At 36.2% G+C, this 19737-nt stretch overlaps 1 protein-coding gene across 1 annotated transcript; it reads left to right on the plus strand.

The window, feature by feature from the left end:
- Window positions 1-478: 478 nt before the first annotated feature.
- On the plus strand, window positions 479-14654 carry LOC131298515 (glycine-rich cell wall structural protein-like). Its single transcript, XM_058323997.1, has 6 exons — window positions 479-494; window positions 1129-1153; window positions 1439-1585; window positions 10511-10645; window positions 12495-12635; window positions 14510-14654. The coding sequence occupies exons 1-6, from the start codon at window positions 479-481 to the stop codon at window positions 14652-14654; spliced, it is 609 nt and encodes a 202-aa protein (XP_058179980.1).
- Window positions 14655-19737: the final 5083 nt, after the last annotated feature.

Below are 19737 nucleotides of genomic sequence, written 5' to 3' on the forward strand. Positions count from 1 at the left end.
ACAAATGATCTTGGATCAAAACCACTTCGGTTAGAAACTATATTCAACAAGATTTTTAATGGTCCTAACCACACATAAATCGGATTTCGGGAATGTCTGTGGCATGCATTCGAAGTTTGGTTAATTGGTTGAGAAATTTGGGGTATGCGCCTGGGGCGCCCTGTCGTGCGCCCGGGGAGCATGAAATTGCGCCTGGGGCGCATTAAACCTTCAAAAAGGCCAAACTTTGCAGGCTGTTCCCAGTAACTCCCGAGCTTCAATTTATGCGTGGTTTGAACTGTTAAAAATCTTGTTGAATTTACTTTCTAACCTCAAATAATTTGGATTTAAAATAATTTATACATCAAATGAAGTGACCTTTTTACCGTCAGTGGGTCAAACAACAATTCATGTAGGTAGAACGCTCGCATATCTCTTATTTTAAATCGGATATTGACCGATATTATATAGATAATTAGGGTTTTAAAATTATTAATACATGGTTGAATCCAACTGTAAGAATATTTAGGTTTCGTTAATTAAAAATGGGTAAAAGTCATACTACTATAAAAACCGTCGGAGCCACAAAGACTAAAATACATTCCAAGTTTTATTATCCCATTTTCTTAAGTATATCTTCATTGCTTAAGTGTTTGGCAAAGTACATAGTACATCCACACTTTATCGAAGAGTACGAAAAATCATTTTACCATCGAGATTCGTTCAAAGTAGAGCTTAAATATTTACATAGTCAAATTTAGATGTTTTCAACCATAGACACAACAAAAAATTGAGAATGCTTCCAAACGAGAATACCGACAAAGATTAAGTATATTACATATGTTTCAACCTACCGCCACCACAAAACATCGAGAACATTCTCTACTAGAGAGTGTAAGAATTTCACATTCATAGGGCGTTGTGGTGGTTTTGGGTGTAAGAAGTGTAAGAGCAGAGAAAATTCTCAATAGTTGACGATTTGTTTATTGAGAAAATTGTCATTCGATTTTGCGGTGACTGTGGTAGTGGCCATGGTGGAGGTGGTTGTGAGATGAATTAAAAAGTTTCTATAAATACAAAAAAATATTTTTGTCAAACTTTATTAATTAAAGTAAGAAATTCTCAATCTTTTTATGTTGTCGGTGACAGTGGTGGTAGTCGTAGTGATTGTGATGTTTGTGAATTAAAAGAAATTGAAATCGATAGTATTCTCAATTTTTTTTTTAAATTGAGAATATCCTTAACGTTATTTTTTTTTGTAGAGGTTTTGAAGTGTTGGAGATGAGTTTTTAACACTAAAAATGTTATCAATCAAAAATAAATTAAGAAAATTCTCAATTTTTTTAGATTTTAAAATATCCTAAACATATCCTTTGGTAGTGGAGACTCAGTTTCCGAAGTAATGGGTAACATGACAAGCATTTCAAACTATTTCGTGTGTTCGGCAGTGGTGAAATAGTGGTGGAAGTGGTGGCGAAGTGACGTTGGTGGAGTATCGGCGAAGTATAGTTGTGAACTATACCGACTGCGGTGGTGGCGACCATACTAGTGGGTTAGAGGGGTGGTCAAATTACGTTGGTGGTGGCGGTGGTTTCGTAGTAGTCTGGTGGCAGTAGATGTGGTTCAGATGACCGACTTTGAAGCCTTGTCATGAAAGAATCATGTTGATTCGATGTAGTGTGGAAATCCCTATGAATTCTGTGGAACTCTTACGGACTGAACGAATACCCTATAACTAGAGAAGTGAGTGTAGTGTCGAAGAGAAAACTTAAAATGTGTAGTAGTGCCCAAAAATGTGGTTTAGCCATCGTAGCTCCAATCATCTTTGAATCGGTCTGCTTTCGATAAATTTTGTCATAAATAAAGCCATATTACTTTCATTGTTAGTTTCCATAATCTTCTATTACGTTGAAAACAGTATTTGTCAACGTAAAATTGGTCTTCATCTAATTTAGAAGAATGGGGATACGAGCGTTTCATCTAAATAACGTGTTTTCGACTCACTAAGGGTAAAATGGTCATGTCATTTGATGTACAAATGATCTTGGATCAAAACCACTTCGGTTAGAAACTATATTCAACAAGATTTTTAATGGTTCTAACCACGCATAAATCGGATTTCGGGAGTGTCCGTGGCATGCGCGCGAAGTTTGGTTAATTGGTTGAGAATTTTCGGGTATGCTCCTGGGGCGCTCTGTCATGTGCCCGGGGAGCATGAAATTGCGCCTGGGGCGCATTAAACTATCAAAAAAGGCCAAACTTTGTGGGCTTGTGCTGGACACTTCTGAGCTCCAATTTACTTGTGGTTTGAACCGTTAAAAAACTTGTTGAATATACTTTCTAATCCAAGTGATTTGGATTTAATATAATTTATACATCAAAGGAAGTGGCATTTTTACCCTCAGTGGGTCAAAAAACAATTCATGTAGATAGAACGCTCGCATCTTTTTCATTTTAAATCGGATATAGACCGATATTATATAGATAATTAGGGTTTTAAAATTATTAAAACATGGTTGAATCCAACTGTAAGAATATTTAAGTTTTGTTAATTTAAAATCGGTAAAAGTCATATCACTGTAAAAACCGTCGGTGCCACTAAGACTAAAATACATTCCAAGTTTCATTATCGCATTTTCTTAAGTATATTTTTATTGCTTAAGTGTTCGGCAGAGTTTGTAGTACATCCACACTCCATCGAAGTGTACAGAAAATCTTACAATGTGAACAAGGGCACAAAAATTTGTTTTAGAAAGTGAGTGTCAAATAGAACTTACAATGTATAGAAGGGCAAAAAATGTGTTTTAGCCATAGTGGCTCCGATCATCTTTGAATCGGTCCGCTTTCGACAAATTTTAGTAAATAAAGCTATATTATTTTCATTGTTATTTTCCATAAACTTTTAGTATGCTTAAAATCCTATTGGTCAACATAGAATTGATCTTGATCCGATTTAGAATGAGTGGGATAATCATCTAAATAACGTGTTTTTAACTCACTAAGGATAAAATGGTTATGTCATTTTGATGTTCAAATGATCTTGGATCAAAATCACTTTGGTTAGAAACTATATTCAAGAAGATTTTTAATGGTCCTAACCACACATAAATCGGATTTCGGGAGTGTTCGTGGCATGCATTCGAAGTTTGGTTAATTTGTTGAGAAATTTGGAGTGTGCGCCTGGGGCCCCCTGTCATGCGCCCGGGGAGCATGAAAGTGCGCCTGGGGCGCATTAAACCTTCAAAAAATGCCAAACTTTGCAGGCTTGTCCCGGTAACTCCTGAGCTTCAATTTATGCGTGGTTTGAACCGTTAAAAAGCTTGTTGCATTTACTTTCAAACCCAAATAATTTGGATTTAAAATAATTTATACATCAAATGAAGTGACCTTTTTACCCTCAGTGGGTCAAAGAACAATTCATGTAGATAGAACGCTCGCATCTCTCTCATTTTAAATCGGATATTGACCGATATTATATAGATAATTAGGGTTTTAAAATTATTAAAACATGGTTGAATCCAACTGTAAGAATATTTTGGTTTCGTTAATTAAAAATGGGTAAAAGTCATACTACTATAAAAACCGTCGCAGCCACAAAGACTAAAATACATTCCAAGTTTCATTATACCATTTTCTTAAGTATATCTTTATTGCTTAAGCGTTCGGCAAAGTACATAGTACATCCACACTTTATCGAAGAGTATGAAAAATCGTTTTACCATCGAGATTCGTTCAAAGTAACGCTTAAATATTTACATTGTCAAATTTAGATGTTTTCAACCACAGACACAACAAAAAATTAAGAATGTTTCCAAACGAAAATACCAAAAAAGATTAAGGATATTCCATATGTTTCAACCTACCACCACCACAACACATCGTGAACATTCTCTACTAGAGAGTGTAAGAATTTCACATTCATAGGGCGTTGTGGTGGTTTTGGGTGTAAGAAGTGTAAGAGCAGAGAAAATTGTCAATAGTTGACGATTTGTTTATTGTGAAAATTATCATTCGATTTTGCGGTGACTGTGGTGGTGGCCATGGTGGAGGTGGTTGTGAGATGAATTCAAAAGTTTCTATAAATACAAAAAAATATTTTTATCAAACTTTATTAATTCAAGTAAGAAATTCTCAATCTTTTTATGTTGTCGGTGACAGTGGTGGTAGTTGTAGTGATTGTGCTGTTTGTGAATTAAAAGAAATTGAAATCGATAGTATTCTCAATATATTTTTTTTAAAATTGAGAATATCCTTAACGTTATTTTTTTTCGTAGAGGTTTTGATGTGTTGGAGATGAGTTTTTAACACTAAAAATGTTCTCAATCAAAAATAAATTAAGAAAATTCTCAATTTTTTTAGATTTTAAAATATCCTAAACATATCCTTTGGTAGTGGAGACTCAAATTCCGAAGTAATGGGTAACATGACAAGCATTTCAAACTATTTCGTGTGTTCGGTGGTGGTGAAATAATGGTGGAAGTGGTGGCGAAGTGACGTTGGTGGAGTATCGGTGAAGTGTAGTGTATAAGTATACTGACTGCGGTGCTGGCAACCATACTTGTGGGGTGGAGGGGTGGTCAAATTACGTTGGTGGTGGCAGTGGTTTCGTAGTAGTCTGGTGGCAGTAGATGTGGTTCAGACGATCGACTTTGGCTACAAAAGCCTTGTCATGGAAGAATCCTGTTTATTCGATGTAGTGTGGAAATCCCTAAGAATTCTGTGGAACTCTTACGGACTGAACGAATACCATATAATTAGAGAAGTGAGGGTAGTGTCGAAGAGAAAACTTACAATGTGTAGTATGGCCCAAAAATGTGGTTTAGCCATCGTAGCTCCAATCATCTTTGAATCGGTCTGCTTTCGATAAATTTTGTCATAAATAAAGCCATATTTTTTTCGTTGTTAGTTTCCATAATCTTCTATTACGTTGAAAACCGTATTTGTCAACATAAAATTGGTCTTCATCTAATTTAGAAGGAGGGGGATACGAGCATTTCATTTAAATAACGTGTTTTCGACTCACTAAGGGTAAAATGGTCATGTCATTTGATGTACAAATGATCTTGGATCAAAACCACTTCGGTTAGAAACTATATTCAACAAAAATTTTAATGGTTCTAACCACGCATAAATCGAATTTCAGGGGTGTTCGTGGCATGCGCGCGAAGTTTGGTTAATTGGTTGAGAAATTTGGGGTATGCGCCTGGGGCGCCCTGTCATGCGCCCGGGAAGCATGAAATTGCGCCTGGGGCGCATTAAACCATCACAAAAGGCCATACTTTGAGGGCTTGTGCCGGACACTTTCGAGCTCCAACTTACGCGTGGTTTGAACCGTTAAAAAGTTTGTTGAATATACTTTCTAACCCAAGTGATTTGTATTTAATATAATTTATACATCAAAAGAAGTGAAATTTTTACCCTCTGTGAGTCAAAGAACAATTCATGTAGATAGAACGCTCGCATCTTTTTTATTTTAAATCGGATATAGACCGATATTATATAGATAATTAGGGTCTTAAAATTATTAAAACATGGTTGAATCCAACTGTAAGAATATTTAGGTTTCGTTAATTAAAAATGGGTAAAAGTCATACTACTATAAAAACCGTTGGAGCCACAATGACTTAAATACATTCCAAGTTTCATTATCCCATTTTCTTAAGTATATCTTCATTACTTAAGTGTTCGGCATAGTACATAGTACATCCACACTTTATCCAAGAGTACGAAAAATCGTTTTACCATCGAGATTCGTTCAAAGTAACGCTTAAATATTTACATAGTTAAATTTAGATGTTTTCAAGCATAAACACAACAAAAATTGAGAATGTTTCCAAACGAGAATACCGACAAAAATTAAGGATATTCCATATGTTTCAACTTACCGCCACCACAACACATCGAAAACATTCTCTACTAGAGAGTGTAAGAATTTCACATTAATAGGGTGTTGGGGTGGTTTTGGGTGTAAGAAGTGTAAGAGTAGAGAAAATTCTCAATTGTTGATGATTTGTTTATTGAGAAAATTGCCATCCGATTTTGCGGGAATTGTGGTGGTGGCCATGGTGGAGGTGGTTGTGAGATGAATTCAAAAGTTTCTATAAATACAAAAAAATATTTTTATCAAACTTTATTAATTAAAGTAAGAAATTCTCAATCTTTTTTTGTTGTCGGTGACAGTGGTGGTAGTCATAGTGATTGTGATGTTTGTGAAATAAAAGAAAATTGAAATCAATAGTATTCGCAATATATTTTTTTTAAAATTGAGAATATCCTTAACGTTATTTTTTTTCGTAGAGGTTTTGAAGTGTTGGAGATGAGTTTTTAACACTAAAAATGTTCTCAATCAAAACTAAATTAAGAAAATTCTCAAATTTTTTAGATTTTACAATATCCTAAACAGATCCTTTGGTAGTGGAGACTCAGTTTCCGAAGTAATGGGTAACATGACAAGCATTTCAAACTATTTCGTGTGATCGGCGGTGGTGAAATAATGGTGGAAGTGGTGGCGAAGTGACGTTGGTGGAGTATCGGCGAAGTATAGTGGTGAAGTAGACCGACTGCGGTGGTGGCGACCATACTAGTGGGTTGGATACGTTGGTGGTGGCGGTGGTTTCGTAGTAGTTTGGTGGCAGTAGATGTGGTTCAGACGACCGACTTTGGCTACAAAAGCCTTGTCATGAAAGAATCATGTTGATTCCATGTAGTGTGGAAATCCCTAAGAATTCTGTGGAACTCTTATGGACTGAACAAATACCCTATAATTAGAGAAGTGAGTGTAGTGTCGAAGAGAAAACTTACAATGTGTAGTAGGGCCCAAAAATGTGGTTTAGCCATCGTAGCTCCAATCATCTTTGAATCGGTCTGCTTTCGATAAATTTTGTAATAAATAAAGCCGTATTACTTTCATTGTTAGTTTCCATAATCTTCTATTACGTTGAAAACCATATTCGTCACCAGAAAATTGGTCTTCATCTAATTTAGAAGGATGGGGATACGAGCGTTTCATCTAAATAACGTGTTTTAAACTCACTAAGGGTAAAATGGTCATCTCATTTGATGTACAAATGATCTTGGATCAAAACCACTTTGGTTAGAAACTTTATTCAACAAGATTTTTAATGGTTCTAAGCACGCATAAATCGGATTTCGGAAGTGTCCGTGGCATGCGCGCGAAGTTTGGTTAATTGGTTTAGAAATTTGGGGTATGCGCCTGGGGCGCCCTGTCATGCGCCCGGGAAGCATGAAATTGCGCCTGGGGCGCATTAAACCTTCAAAAAAGGCAAAACTTTTGCGGGCTTGTGCCGGACACTCCCGAGCTCCAATTTACGCGTAGTTTGAACCGTTTAAAAGTTTGTTGAATTTACTTTCTAACCCAAGTGATTTGGAATTAATATTATTTATACATCAAAGGAAGTGACATTTTTACCCTCAGTGCATCAAAGAACAATTCATGTAGATAGAACGCTTGCATCTCTATCATTTTAAATCGGATATAGACCGATATTATATAGATAATTAGGGTTTTAAAATTATTAAAACATGGTTGAATCCAACTGTAAGAATATTTTGGTTTCGTTCATTAAAAATGGGTAAAAGTGATACTACTATAAAAAGCATCGGAGCCACTAAGACTAAAATGCATTCCAAGTTTCATTATCCCTTTTCCATAATTATATATCTTCATTGCTTAAGTGTTCGGCAGAGTACATAGTACATCCACACTTCATCGAAGAGTACGAAAAATCGTTTCACCATTGAGATTCGTTCAAAGTAGCGCTTAAATATTTACACACTCAAATTTACATGTTTTCAACCACAGACACAAAAAAATTGAGAATGTTTCCAAATGAGAATATCGACAAAGATTGAGGATATTCCATATGTTTCAACCTACCACCACCCCAACACATCGAGAACATTCTCTATTAGAGAGTGTAAGAATTTCACATTCCTAGGGCGTTTTGGTGATTTTAGGTGTAAGAATTTTAAAAGCTGAGAAAATTCTCAATGGTTGACCATTTTTTATTGAGAAAACGGTCATTCGATTTGGCGGCGACTGTGGTGGTGGCCTTGGTGGAGGTGGTTGTAAGATGAATTTAAAAGTTTCTACAAATACAAATAATTATTTTTATCAAACTTTATAAATTGATTTACGAAATTTTCAATCTTTATGTTGTGTGTGGCAGTGGTGGTAGTCGTAGTGATTGTGATATTTGTGAATTAAAAGAAATTGGAATCCATAGTATTTTCAAAATTTTTTAAAAAATTTAGAAAATCCTTAACGTTAATTTTTTTCGTAGTGGTTTTGAAGTGTTGGTGATGGGTTTTAACACTAAAAATATTCCCAATCCGTAATAAATTAAGAAAATTCTTAGTTTTTTTAGATTTTATAATATCCTAAACATATCCTTTCGCAGTGGAGATTCTGTTTCCGAATTAATGGCTAACATTGCAAGTATTTCAAACTATTTTATATGTTCGGTGGTGATGAAATAATGGTGGAAGTGGTGGCGAGGTGATGTTGTTGGAGTACCGGCAATGTGTAGCGGTGAAGTATACCGACTGCGGTGGAGGCGACCATACTGCTGGGGTGGAGGGAAGGTCAAATTAGGGTGGTCGTTGCGGTTTTGTAGTGGACAGGTGGCAGTGAATATCGTTTAGACGACTGACTTTGGATTCAAAAGCCTCGTCATGGGCGAATCATGTTTATTAGATGTAGTTTTGAAATTCCTAAGAATTATATGGAGCTCTCTTACGGAATGATCGAATACCCTATAATTAGACTAGTGAGTTTCGAAGAGAAAACTTACAATGTGTAGAAGGACCCAAAAATATTTTTTAGCCATCGTAGCTCCAAATGTCTTTTAATCGGTCTGCTTTCGATAAATTTTCCATAAATAAAGCTATATTACTATTTTCATCGTTAGTATCCATATCTTTTCATACGTTGAAAGCTGTATTTTTAAACATAAAATTGGTCTAGATTCAATTTAGAATGTGGGGGATACGAGCATTTCATCTAAATAACGTGTTTTCGACTCACTAAGGATAAAATGGTCATGTCATTTGATGTACAAATGATCTTGGATCAAAACCACATCGGTTAGAAACTATATTCAACAAGATTTTTAATGGTTATAACCACACATAAATGGGATTTGGGGAGAGTCCGTGGCATGCGCGCAAAGTTTGGTTAATTTGTTGAGCAATTTGGGGTATGCGCCTGGGGAGCCTTGCCATGCGCCCGAGGAGCATGAAATTGCGCCTGGGGCGCATTAAACCTTCAAAAAGGCCAAACTTTGCGGGCTTGTGCCGGACACTCCCGAGCTCCAATTTATGCGTGGTTTGAACCGTTAAAAAACTTGTTGAACTTGCTTTCTAACCCAAGTGATTTGGATTTAATATAATTTATACATCAAAGGAAGTGACATTTTTACCCTTAGTTGGTCAAAGAACAATTCATGTAGATAGAACGCTTGCATCTCTCTCATTTTAAATCGGATATAGACCGATATTATATAGATTATTAGGGTTTTAAAATTATTAAAACATGGTTAAATCCAACTGTAAGAGTATTTAGGTTTCGTTCATTAAAAATGGGTAAAAGTCATACCACTATAAAAACCGTTGGAGCCACCAAGACTAAAATACATTCCAAGTTTCATTATCCCTTTTTCTTAATTATATATCTTCATTGCTTAAGTGTTCAACTGAGTACATAGTATATCCACACTTATCAAAGAGTACAAAAAATCGTTTCACTATCGAGATTCGTTCAAAGTAGCCCTTAAATATTTACGTAGTCAAATTTAGATGTTTTCAACCAGAGACCCAACAAAAAATTGAGAATGTTTCCAAACGAGAATACGGGCAAAGATTGAGGATATTCCATATGTTTCAACCTACTGCCAGCCCAACACATTGAGAACATTCTCTATTAGAGAGTGTAAGAATTTCACATTCTTAGGGCGTTGTTGTGGTTTTGTGGTTTTGGGTGTAAGAATTGTATGAGCTGAGAAAATTCACAATCGTTGACGATTTTTTTATTGAGAAAATTATCATTCGATTTTGCGGCAACAGTGGTGGTGGCCTTGGTGGAGGTGGTTGTAAGAAGAATTTAAAAGTTTCTACAAATACAAATAATTATTTTTGTCAAACTTTATAAATTAAAGTAATAAATTCTCAATCTTTATGTTGTCGGTGGCAGTGGTGGTAGTCGTAGTGAATGTGATATTTGCGAATTAAAATAAATTGGAATCAATAATAATCTCTATATTTTTTTTAAAAAATTTTGAAAATCCTTAACGTTAATTTTTTCGTAGAGGTTTTGAAGTGTTTGGTAATGAGTTTTAACACTAAAAATATTCCCAATCCGAAATAAATTAAGAAATTTCTCATTTTTTTTAGATTTTAAAATATCCTAAACATATCCTTTCGCAGTGGAGATTCTGTTTCCGAAGTAATGGCTAACATTGCAAGTATTTCAAACTATTTTATGTGTTCGGTGGTGGTGAAATAATGGTGGAAGTGGTGGCGAGGTGACGTTGGTGGAATACCGGCAATGTGTAGCGGTGAAGTATACCGACTGCGGTGGTGGCGACCATACTGCTGGGGTGGAGGGGTGGTCAAATTACGGTGGTCGTAGCAGTTTCATAGTGGACAGGTGGCAGTGAATATTGTTCAGACGACCGACTTTGGCTTCAAAAGCCTCGTCATGGGCGAATCATGTTGATTAGATGTAAGGTGGAAACCTAAGAATTCTATGGAGCTCTCTTATGGAATGAACGAATATCCTATAATTAGACAAGTGAGTGTCGAAGAGAAAACTTACAATGTGTAGAAGGGCCCAAAAATATTTTTTTGCCATCGTAGCTCCAAACGTCTTTGAATCGGTCTGCTTTCGATAAATTTTTCACAAATAAAGCTAATTATTATTTTCATCGTTTGTATCCATAATCTTTTCTTACGTTGAAAATTGTATTTGTAAACATTAAATTGGTCTTGATTTAATTTAGAATGAGGGTGATACGAGCATTTCATCTAAATAACGTGTTTTCGACTCACTAAGGATAAAATGGTCATGTCATTTGATGTACAAATGATCTTGGATCAAAACCACTTCGGTTAGAAACTATATTCAACAAGATTTTTAATGGTTCTAACCACACATAAATGGGATTTCGGGAGAGTCCGTGGCATGCCCGCAAAGTTTGGTTAATTTGTTTAGTATTTTGGGGTACGCGCCCGGGGAGCATGAAATTGCACCTGTGGCGCATTAAACCTTCAAAAAAGGCCAAATTTTGCGAGCTTTTGCCAGACACTCCGGAGCTCCAATTTATGCGTGGCTTGAACCGTTAAAAAACTTGTTGAACTTGCTTTCTAACCCAAGTGATTTGGATTTAATATAATTTATACATCAAAGGAAGTGACATTTTTACCCTCAGTGGGTCAAGGAACAATTCATGTAGATAGAATGCTTGCATCTCTCTCATTTTAAAACGGATATAGACTGTTATTATGTAGATAATTAGGGTTTTAAAATTATTAAAACATGGTTGAATCCAACTGTAAGAGTATTTAGGTTTCGTTCATTAAAAATGGGTAAAAGTCATAGCACTATAATAACCGTCGGAGCCACTAAGACAAAAATACGTTCCAAGTTTCATTATCCCTTTTTCTTAATTATATATCTTCATTGCTTAACTGTTCGACAGAGTACATAGTATATCCACACTTTATCAAAGAGTACAAAAAATCGTTTCACCATCGAGATTCGTTCAAAGTAGCCCTTAAATATTTACGTAGTCAAATTTACATGTTTTCAACCACAGACACAACAAAAAATTGAGAATGTTTCCAAACGAGAATACATGCAAAGATTGAGGATATTCCATATGTTTCAACCTACCGCCACCCCAACACATCGAGAACATTCTCTATTAGAGAGTGTTAGAATTTCACATTCCTAGGGCGTTGTTGTGGTTTTGGGTGTAAGAATTGTAAGAGCTGAGAAAATTCTCAATCGTTGACGATTTTTTTATTGAGAAATTTTCATTCGATTTTGCGGTGACTGTGGTGGTGGCCTTGGTGGAGGTTGTTGTAAGAAGAATTTAAAAGTTTCTACAGATACAAATAATTATTTTTTTCAAACTTTATAAATTAAAGTAAGAAATTCTCAATCTTTCTGTTGTCGGTGGTAGTCGTAGTGATTGCGATATTTGTGAATTAAAAGAAATTGGAATCAATAGTATTCTCAATATTTTTTAAAAAAAATTTAGAAAATCCTTAACGATAATTTTTTCGTAGAGGTTTTGAAGTGTTTGGAGATGAGTTTTAATACTAAAAATATTCCCAATCCAAAATAAATTAAGAAAATTCTCAATTTTTTTAGATTTTAAAATATCCTAAACATATCCTTTCGTAGTGGAGGTTCTGTTTCCGAAGTAATGGCTAACATTGCAAGTATTTCAAACTATTTTATGTGTTCGGTGGTGGTGAAATAATAATGAAAGTGGTGGCGAGGTGACGTTGGTGGAGTACCGGCAATGTGTAGCGGTGAAGTATACCGACTGCGGTGGTGGCAACCATACTGCTGGGGTGGAGGGGTGGTCAAATTACGGTGGTTGTAGCGGTTTCAAAGTGGATAGGTTGCAGTGAATATCGTTCAGACGACCAACTTAGGCTCCAAAAGCCTCGTCATGGGCGAATCATGTCGATTAGATGTAGTGTGGAAATTCCTAAGAATTCTATGGAGCTCTCTTAAGGAATGAACGAATACCCTATAATTAGACGAGTGTTGAAGAGAAAACTTACAATGTGTAGAAGGGCCCAAAAATATTTTTTACCGTCGAAGCTCCAAACGTCTTTGAATCGGTCTGCTTTCAATAAATTTTTCATAAATAAGTTATATTATTATTTTCATCGTTAGTATCCATAATCTTTTCTTACGTTGAAAACTTTATTTGTAAACATAAAATTGGTCTTGATTCAATTTAGAATGAGGGCGATACGAGCATTTCATCTAAATAACGTGTTTTCGACTCACTAAGGATAAAATGGTCATGTCATTTGATATACAAATGATATTGGATCAAAACCACTTTGGTCAGAAACTCTATTCAACAAGATTTTTAATGGTTCTAACCACACATAAATGGGATTTCGGGAGAGTCCGTGGCATGCGCGCAAAGTTTGGTTAATTTGTTGAGCAATTTGGGGTATGCGCCCGGGGAGCCTTGTCATGCGCCCGGGGAGCATGAAATTGCGGCTGGGGCGCATTAAACCTTCAAAAAAGGCCAAACTTTGCGGGCTTGTGCCGGACACTCCCGAGCTCCAATTTATGCGTGGTTTGAACCGTTAAAAAACTTGTTGAACTTGCTTTCTAACCCAAGTGATTTGGATTTAATATAATTTATACATCAAAGGAAGTGAAATTTTTACGCTCAGTGGGTCAAAGAACAATTCATGTAGATAGAACGCTTGCATCTCTCTCATTTTAAATCGGATATAGACCGATATTATATAGATAATTAGGGTTTTAAAATTATTAAAACATGGTTGAATCCAACTGTAAGAGTATTTAGGTTTCGTTCATTAAAAATGGGTAAAAGTCATACCACTATAAAAACCGTTGGAGCCAGTAAGACTAAAATACATTCCAAGTTTCATTATCCCTTTTCCTTAATTATATATCTTCATTGCTTAAGTGTTCGGCAAAGTACATAGTATATCCACACTTCATCAAAGAGTACAAAAAATAGTTTCACCATCAAGATTCGTTCAAAGTGCCCCTTAAATATTTATGTAGTCAAATTTACATGTTTTCAACCACAGACATAAGAAAAAATTGAGAATGTTTCCAAACGAGAATATCGGCAAATATTGAGGATATTCCATATGTTTCAACCTACCGCCACCCTAACACATCGAGAACATTCTCTATTAGAGAGTGTAAGAGTTTCACATTCCTAGGGCGTCTTTGTGGTTTTGGGTGTAAGAATTGTAAGAGCTGAGAAAATTCTCAATCATTGACGATTTTTTTAATGAGAAAATTGTCATTCGATTTTGCGGCGATTGTGGTGGTGGCCTTGGTGGAGGTGGTTGTAAGAAGAATTTAAAAGTTTCTACAAATACAAATAATTATTTTTATCAAACTTTATAAATTAAAGTAAGAAATTCTAAATCATTATGTTGTCGGTGGTAGTGGTGGTAGTCGTAAAGATTGTGATATTTGTGAATTAAAAGAAATTGGAATCAATAGTATTCTCAATATTGTTTTTAAAAAATTTAGAGAATCCTTAACGTTATTTTTTTCGTAGAGGTTTTGAAATGTTGGTTATGAGTTTTAAAACTAAAAATCTTTCCAATCCGAAATAAATTAAGAAAATTCTTAATTTTTTTGGATTTTAAAATATCCTAAACATGTCGATCCTTTCGCAATGGAGATTTTGTTTCCGAAGTATTGGCTAACATTGCAAGCATTTCAAACTATTTTATGTGTTCGGTGGGGGTGAAATAATGGTGGAAGTGGTGGTGAGGTGACGCTGGTAGAGTACCGGCAAAGTGTAGCGGTAAAGTATACCGACTGCGGTGGTGGCGACCATACTACTGGGGTGGAGGGGTGGTCAAATTACGGTGGTCGTAGCGGTTTCGTAGTGGACAAGTGGCAGTGAATGTGATTCAGAAGACCGACTTTGGTTTCAAAAGCCTCGTCATGGGCGAATCATGTTGATTAGATGTAGTGTTGAAATTCCTAAGAATTATATGGAGCTCTCTTACGGAATGAATGAAAACCATATAATTAGACAAGTGAGTGTCAAAGAGAAAACTTACAATGTGTAGAAGGGCCCAAAAATATTTTTAGCCATCGTAGCTCCAAATGTCTTTGAATCGGTCTGCTTTCGATAAAATTTTCATGAATAAAGCTATATTATTATTTTCATCGTTAGTATCCATAATCTTTTCTTACGTTGAAAATTGTATTTGTAAACATAAAATTATTCTTGATCCAATTTAGAATGAGGGCGATACGAGCATTTCATCTAAATAACGTGTTTTCGACTCACTAAGGGTAAAATAGTCATGTCATTTGATGTACAAATGATCTTGGATCAAAATCACTTCGGTTAGAAACTACATTCAACAAGATTTTTAATGGTTCTAACCCCGCAAAAATCGGATTTCAAGAGAGTCCATGGCATGTGCGCAAAGTTTGGTTAATTTGTTGAGCAATTTGGGATATGCGCCTGGGGAGCATGAAATTGCGCCTGGGGCGCATTAAACCTTCAAAAAAGGCCAAATTTTGCGGGCTTGTGCAGGACACTCCCGAGCTCCAATTTATGCATGATTTAAACCGTTAAAAAGCTCGTTGAACTTACTTTCTAACCCAAGTTATTTTGATTTAATATAATTTATACATCAAATGAAGTGACATTTTTACCCTTAGTTGGTCAAAGAACAATTCACGTAGATAGAATGCTTGCATCTCTCTCATTTAAAATCGGATATAGACCGATATTATATAGATAATTAGGGTTTCAAAATTATTAAAACATGGTTGAATCCAACTGTAAGAGTATTTAGATTTCGTTCATTAAAAATGGGTAAAATTCATACCACTATAAAAACCGTCTGAGCCACTATGACTAAAATACATTCCAAGTTTCTTAATCCCTTTTTCTTAATTATATATCTTCATTGCTTAAGTGTTCGGCAGAGTACATAGTATATCCACACTTCATCAAAGAGTACGATAAATCGTTTCACCATCGAGATTCGTTCAAAGTAGCGCTTAAATATTTATACAGTCAAATTTACATGTTTAAAACCACAGACACAACAAAAAATTGAGAATGTTTCCAAATGAGAATAGCGACAAAGATTGAGGATATTCCATATGTTTGAACCAACCGCCACCACAACACATTGAGAACATTCTCTATTAGAGAGTAAGAATTTCACATTCCTAGGGCGTTGTGGTGGTTTTGGGTGTAAGAATTGTAAGAGCTGAGAAAATTTTCCGTAGTTGACGATTTTTTTATTGAGAAAATTGTCATTTAATTTTGCGGCGACTGTGGTGGTGGCCTTGGTAGAGGTGGTTGTAAGAAGAATTTAAAAGTTTCGACAAATAGGAATAATTATTTTTATCAAACTTTATAAATTAAAATAAGAAATTCTCAATCTTTATGTTATCGGTGGCAGTGGTGCTAGTTGTAGTCATTGTGATATTTGTGAATTAACAGAAATTGGAATCGATAGTATTCTCAATATTTTTTAAAAAAAATTTAGAATATCCTTTACGTTTTTTTTTTTCCATAGAGGTTTTGAAGTGTTGGTGATGAGTTTTAACACTAAAAATATTCCCAATCCGAAATAAATTAAGAAAACTCTCCAATTTTTTTAGATTTTAAAATATCCTAAACATATCCTTTCGCAGTGGTGGTTCTGTTTCTGCAGTAACGCCTTACATTGCAAGCATTTCAAACTATTTTGTGTGTTCGGTGGTGGTGAAATAATGGTGGAAATGGTGGCGAGGTGACGTTGGTGGAGTACCGGCAAAGTGTAGCGGTGAAGTATACCGACTCCAGTGGTGGCAACCATATTGCTGGGGTGGAGGGGTGGTCAAATTACGGTGGTCGTAGCGCTTTCGTAGTGGACAGTTGGCAGTGAATGCAGTTCACACGACCGACTTTGGCTTCAAAAGCCTCATCATGGGCGAATCATGTTGATTAGATGTAGTGTGGAAATTCCTAAGAATTCTATGGAGCTCTCTTACCGGAATGAACGAATACCCTATAATTAGACAAGTGAGTGTCGAAGAGAAAACTTACAATGTGTAGAAGGGCCCAAAAATATTGTTTAGCCTTCGCAGCTCCAAACGTCTTTGAATCGGTCTGCTTTCAATAAATTTTTCATAAATTAAGCTATATTATTATTTTCACCGTTAGCATCCATAATCTTTTCTTACATTGAAAACTGTATTTGTAAACATAAAATTGGTCTTGATCCAATTTAAAATGAGTGCGATACGGGCATTTCATCTAAATAACGTGTTTTCGACTCACCAAGGGTAAAATGGTCATGTCATTTGATGTACAAATGATCTCGGATCAAAACCACTTCGGTTAGAAGCTATATTCAACAAGATTATTAATGGTTCTAACCATGCATAAATCGGATTTCAGGAGTGTCCGTGGCATGCGCGCGAAGTTTGGTTAATTTTTTGAGCAATTTGGGGTATGCACCTGGGCGCATTAAACCTTCAAAAAACGCCAAACTTTGCGGGTTTGTGCCGGACACTCCCGAGCTCCATTTTATGCATTATTTGAACTGTTAAAATGCTTGTTGAATTTACTTTCTAACCCATGTGATTTGGATTTAATATAATTTATACATCAAAAAAAGTTACATATTTACCCTCATGGGTCAAAAAACAATTCATGTAGATAGAAGGCTTGCATCTCTCTCATTTTAAATCGGATATAGACCAATATTATATAGATAATTAGGGTTTTTAAATTATTAAAACTTGGTTAAATCCAATTGTAAGAATATTTACATTTCGTTCATTAAAAATGGGTAAAAGTCATACCACTATAAAAATCGTCGGAGCCACTAAGACTAAAATACATTTCATGTTTCACTATCCCTTTTCTTAATTATATATCTTTATTGCTTGTGTGTTCGGCAAAGTACATAGTACATCCACACTTCATCAAAGAGTACGATAAATGGTTTCACCATCGAGATTCGTTTAAAGTAACGCTGAAATATTTACACAGTCAAATTTAGATGTTTTCAACCACAGGCACAACAAAAAGTTTAAAATGTTTCCAAATGAGAATACCGACCAAGATTGAGGATATTCCATATGTTTCAACCAACCGCCACCACAACACATCGAGAACATTCTCTATTAGAGAGTGTAAGAATTTCACATTCATAGGGCATTGTTGTGACAGCCTACTCGCCGATTGAGGGGGGGATGTCACAATTTATAAGGAATGATCCATCCTACTTGTAGAAGGCCTTTTGAAGCCATGAGGGCGGGCCAAAGAATGTAGGGACTTCACAGTTAAGCGTGCTCATCTTGGGATAGTCTAGGGATGGGTGACCTTACTGGGAAGTCTACGGTCTTTGGGCGCCTAAAGCAGACAATATTGTACAAAGATGGATGGGATCGTCGTGGGCACGTGGCTGCACCGGCTCGGGCCCGCATAAGGCGTCGTGCGCGGGGCGGGGCGGGGCGTGACAGGGGGTATCAAAGCTCAACCCTGGGCAAATTGGTGAGTAGGATGCGCTCTGCTGCCACGGACCCCAGGGGAGGGTTGCTGGGCACTGTGTAACGAGGACGTTACACCTCTAAGGGGGGTAGATTGTGACAGCCTACTCGCCGGTTGAGGGGGGGCATGTCACAATTTATAAGGAATGATCCATCCTACTTATACAAGGCCTTTTAAGGATGTGAGGGCGGGCCAAAGAACGTAGGGACTTCACAGTTAAGCATGCTCATCCTGGGTAGTCTAGGGATGGGTGACCCTACTGGGAAGTCTACGGTCTTTGGGCGCCTAAAGCGGACAATATTGTACAAAGATGGATGGGATCGTCGTGGGCACGTGGCCGCACCGGCTCGAGCCCGCATAGGGCGCCGTGCGCGGGGCGGGGCGTGACAATTGTGGTGGTTTTGGGTGTAAAAATTGTGATAGCTGAAATAATTCTCAAAAGTTGACGATTTTTTTATTGAGAAAATCTTCATTCGATTTTGCAGCGACTGTGGTGGTGGACTTGGTGGAGGTGGTTGTGAGATAAATTTAAAAGTTTCTATAAATACAAAAAATATTTTTATCAAATTTTATTAATTAAAGGAAGAAATTCTCAATCTTTTTATGTTGTCGGTGACAGTGGTAGTTGTCGTACTGATTGTGATATTTGTGAATTAAATAAAATTGGAATCGATAATATTCTCAATATTTTTTTTAAAATTGACAATATTCTTAACGTTATTTTTTTCATAGAGGTTTCGAAGTGTTTCTGATGAGTTTTAATACTAAAAATATTCTCAGTCCAAAATAATTTTAAAAAATTCTCAATATTTTTAGATTTTAAAATATCCCAAACGTATCCTTTGGTAGTGTAGATTCTGTTTCCGAAGTAATGGCTAACATTGCAAACATTTCAAACTATTGTGTGTGTTCGATGGTGGTGAAATAATGGTGGAAGTGGTGGCGAGGTGACGTTGGTGGAGTACCGGTGAAGTGTAGTGGTGAAGTATACCGACTGCAGTGATGGTGACCATACTGCTTGGGTGGAGGGGTGGTCAAATTACGGTGGTGGTGGCGGTTTCGTTGTGGTCAGGTGGCAGTGGATGTGGTTCAGACGACCGACTTTGGCTTCAAAAGCCTCGTCATGGGCGAATCATGTTGATTCGATGTAGTGTGGAAATCTCTAAGAATTCTGTGGAACTCTCTTTCGGAATGAACGAATTCCTTATAATTAGAAGAGTGTCGAAGAGAAAACTTTCAATGTATAGAAGGGCCCAAAAATGTGTTTTAGCCTTGGTAGCTCCAATCATCTTTGAATCGGTCCGCTTTCGATAAATTTTTATAAATAAAGCTATATTATTTTCATTGTCAGTTTCCATAATCTTTTATTACATTGAAAACCGTATTTGTCAACATAAAATTGGTCTTGATCTAATTTAGAATGAGGGGGATACGAGCGTTTCATCTAAATAACGTGTTTTCGACTCATTAAGGG

This window comes from Rhododendron vialii, chromosome 8a, assembly GCF_030253575.1.
Source record: "Rhododendron vialii isolate Sample 1 chromosome 8a, ASM3025357v1".
NCBI lineage: Eukaryota > Viridiplantae > Streptophyta > Magnoliopsida > Ericales > Ericaceae > Rhododendron > Rhododendron vialii.

What these genes read in the sequence shown, in the direction of transcription:
- LOC131298515 (XM_058323997.1), top strand. An exon ending in GGTGGTTTCGTAGTAGTCTG is followed by an intron (nt 1,586 to 10,510) that starts GTGGCAGTAGAT and finishes TAATGGTGGAAG; the next exon opens with TGGTGGCGAGGTGACGTTGG. An exon ending in AGCAGTTTCATAGTGGACAG is followed by an intron (nt 10,646 to 12,494) that starts GTGGCAGTGAAT and finishes TAATAATGAAAG; the next exon opens with TGGTGGCGAGGTGACGTTGG.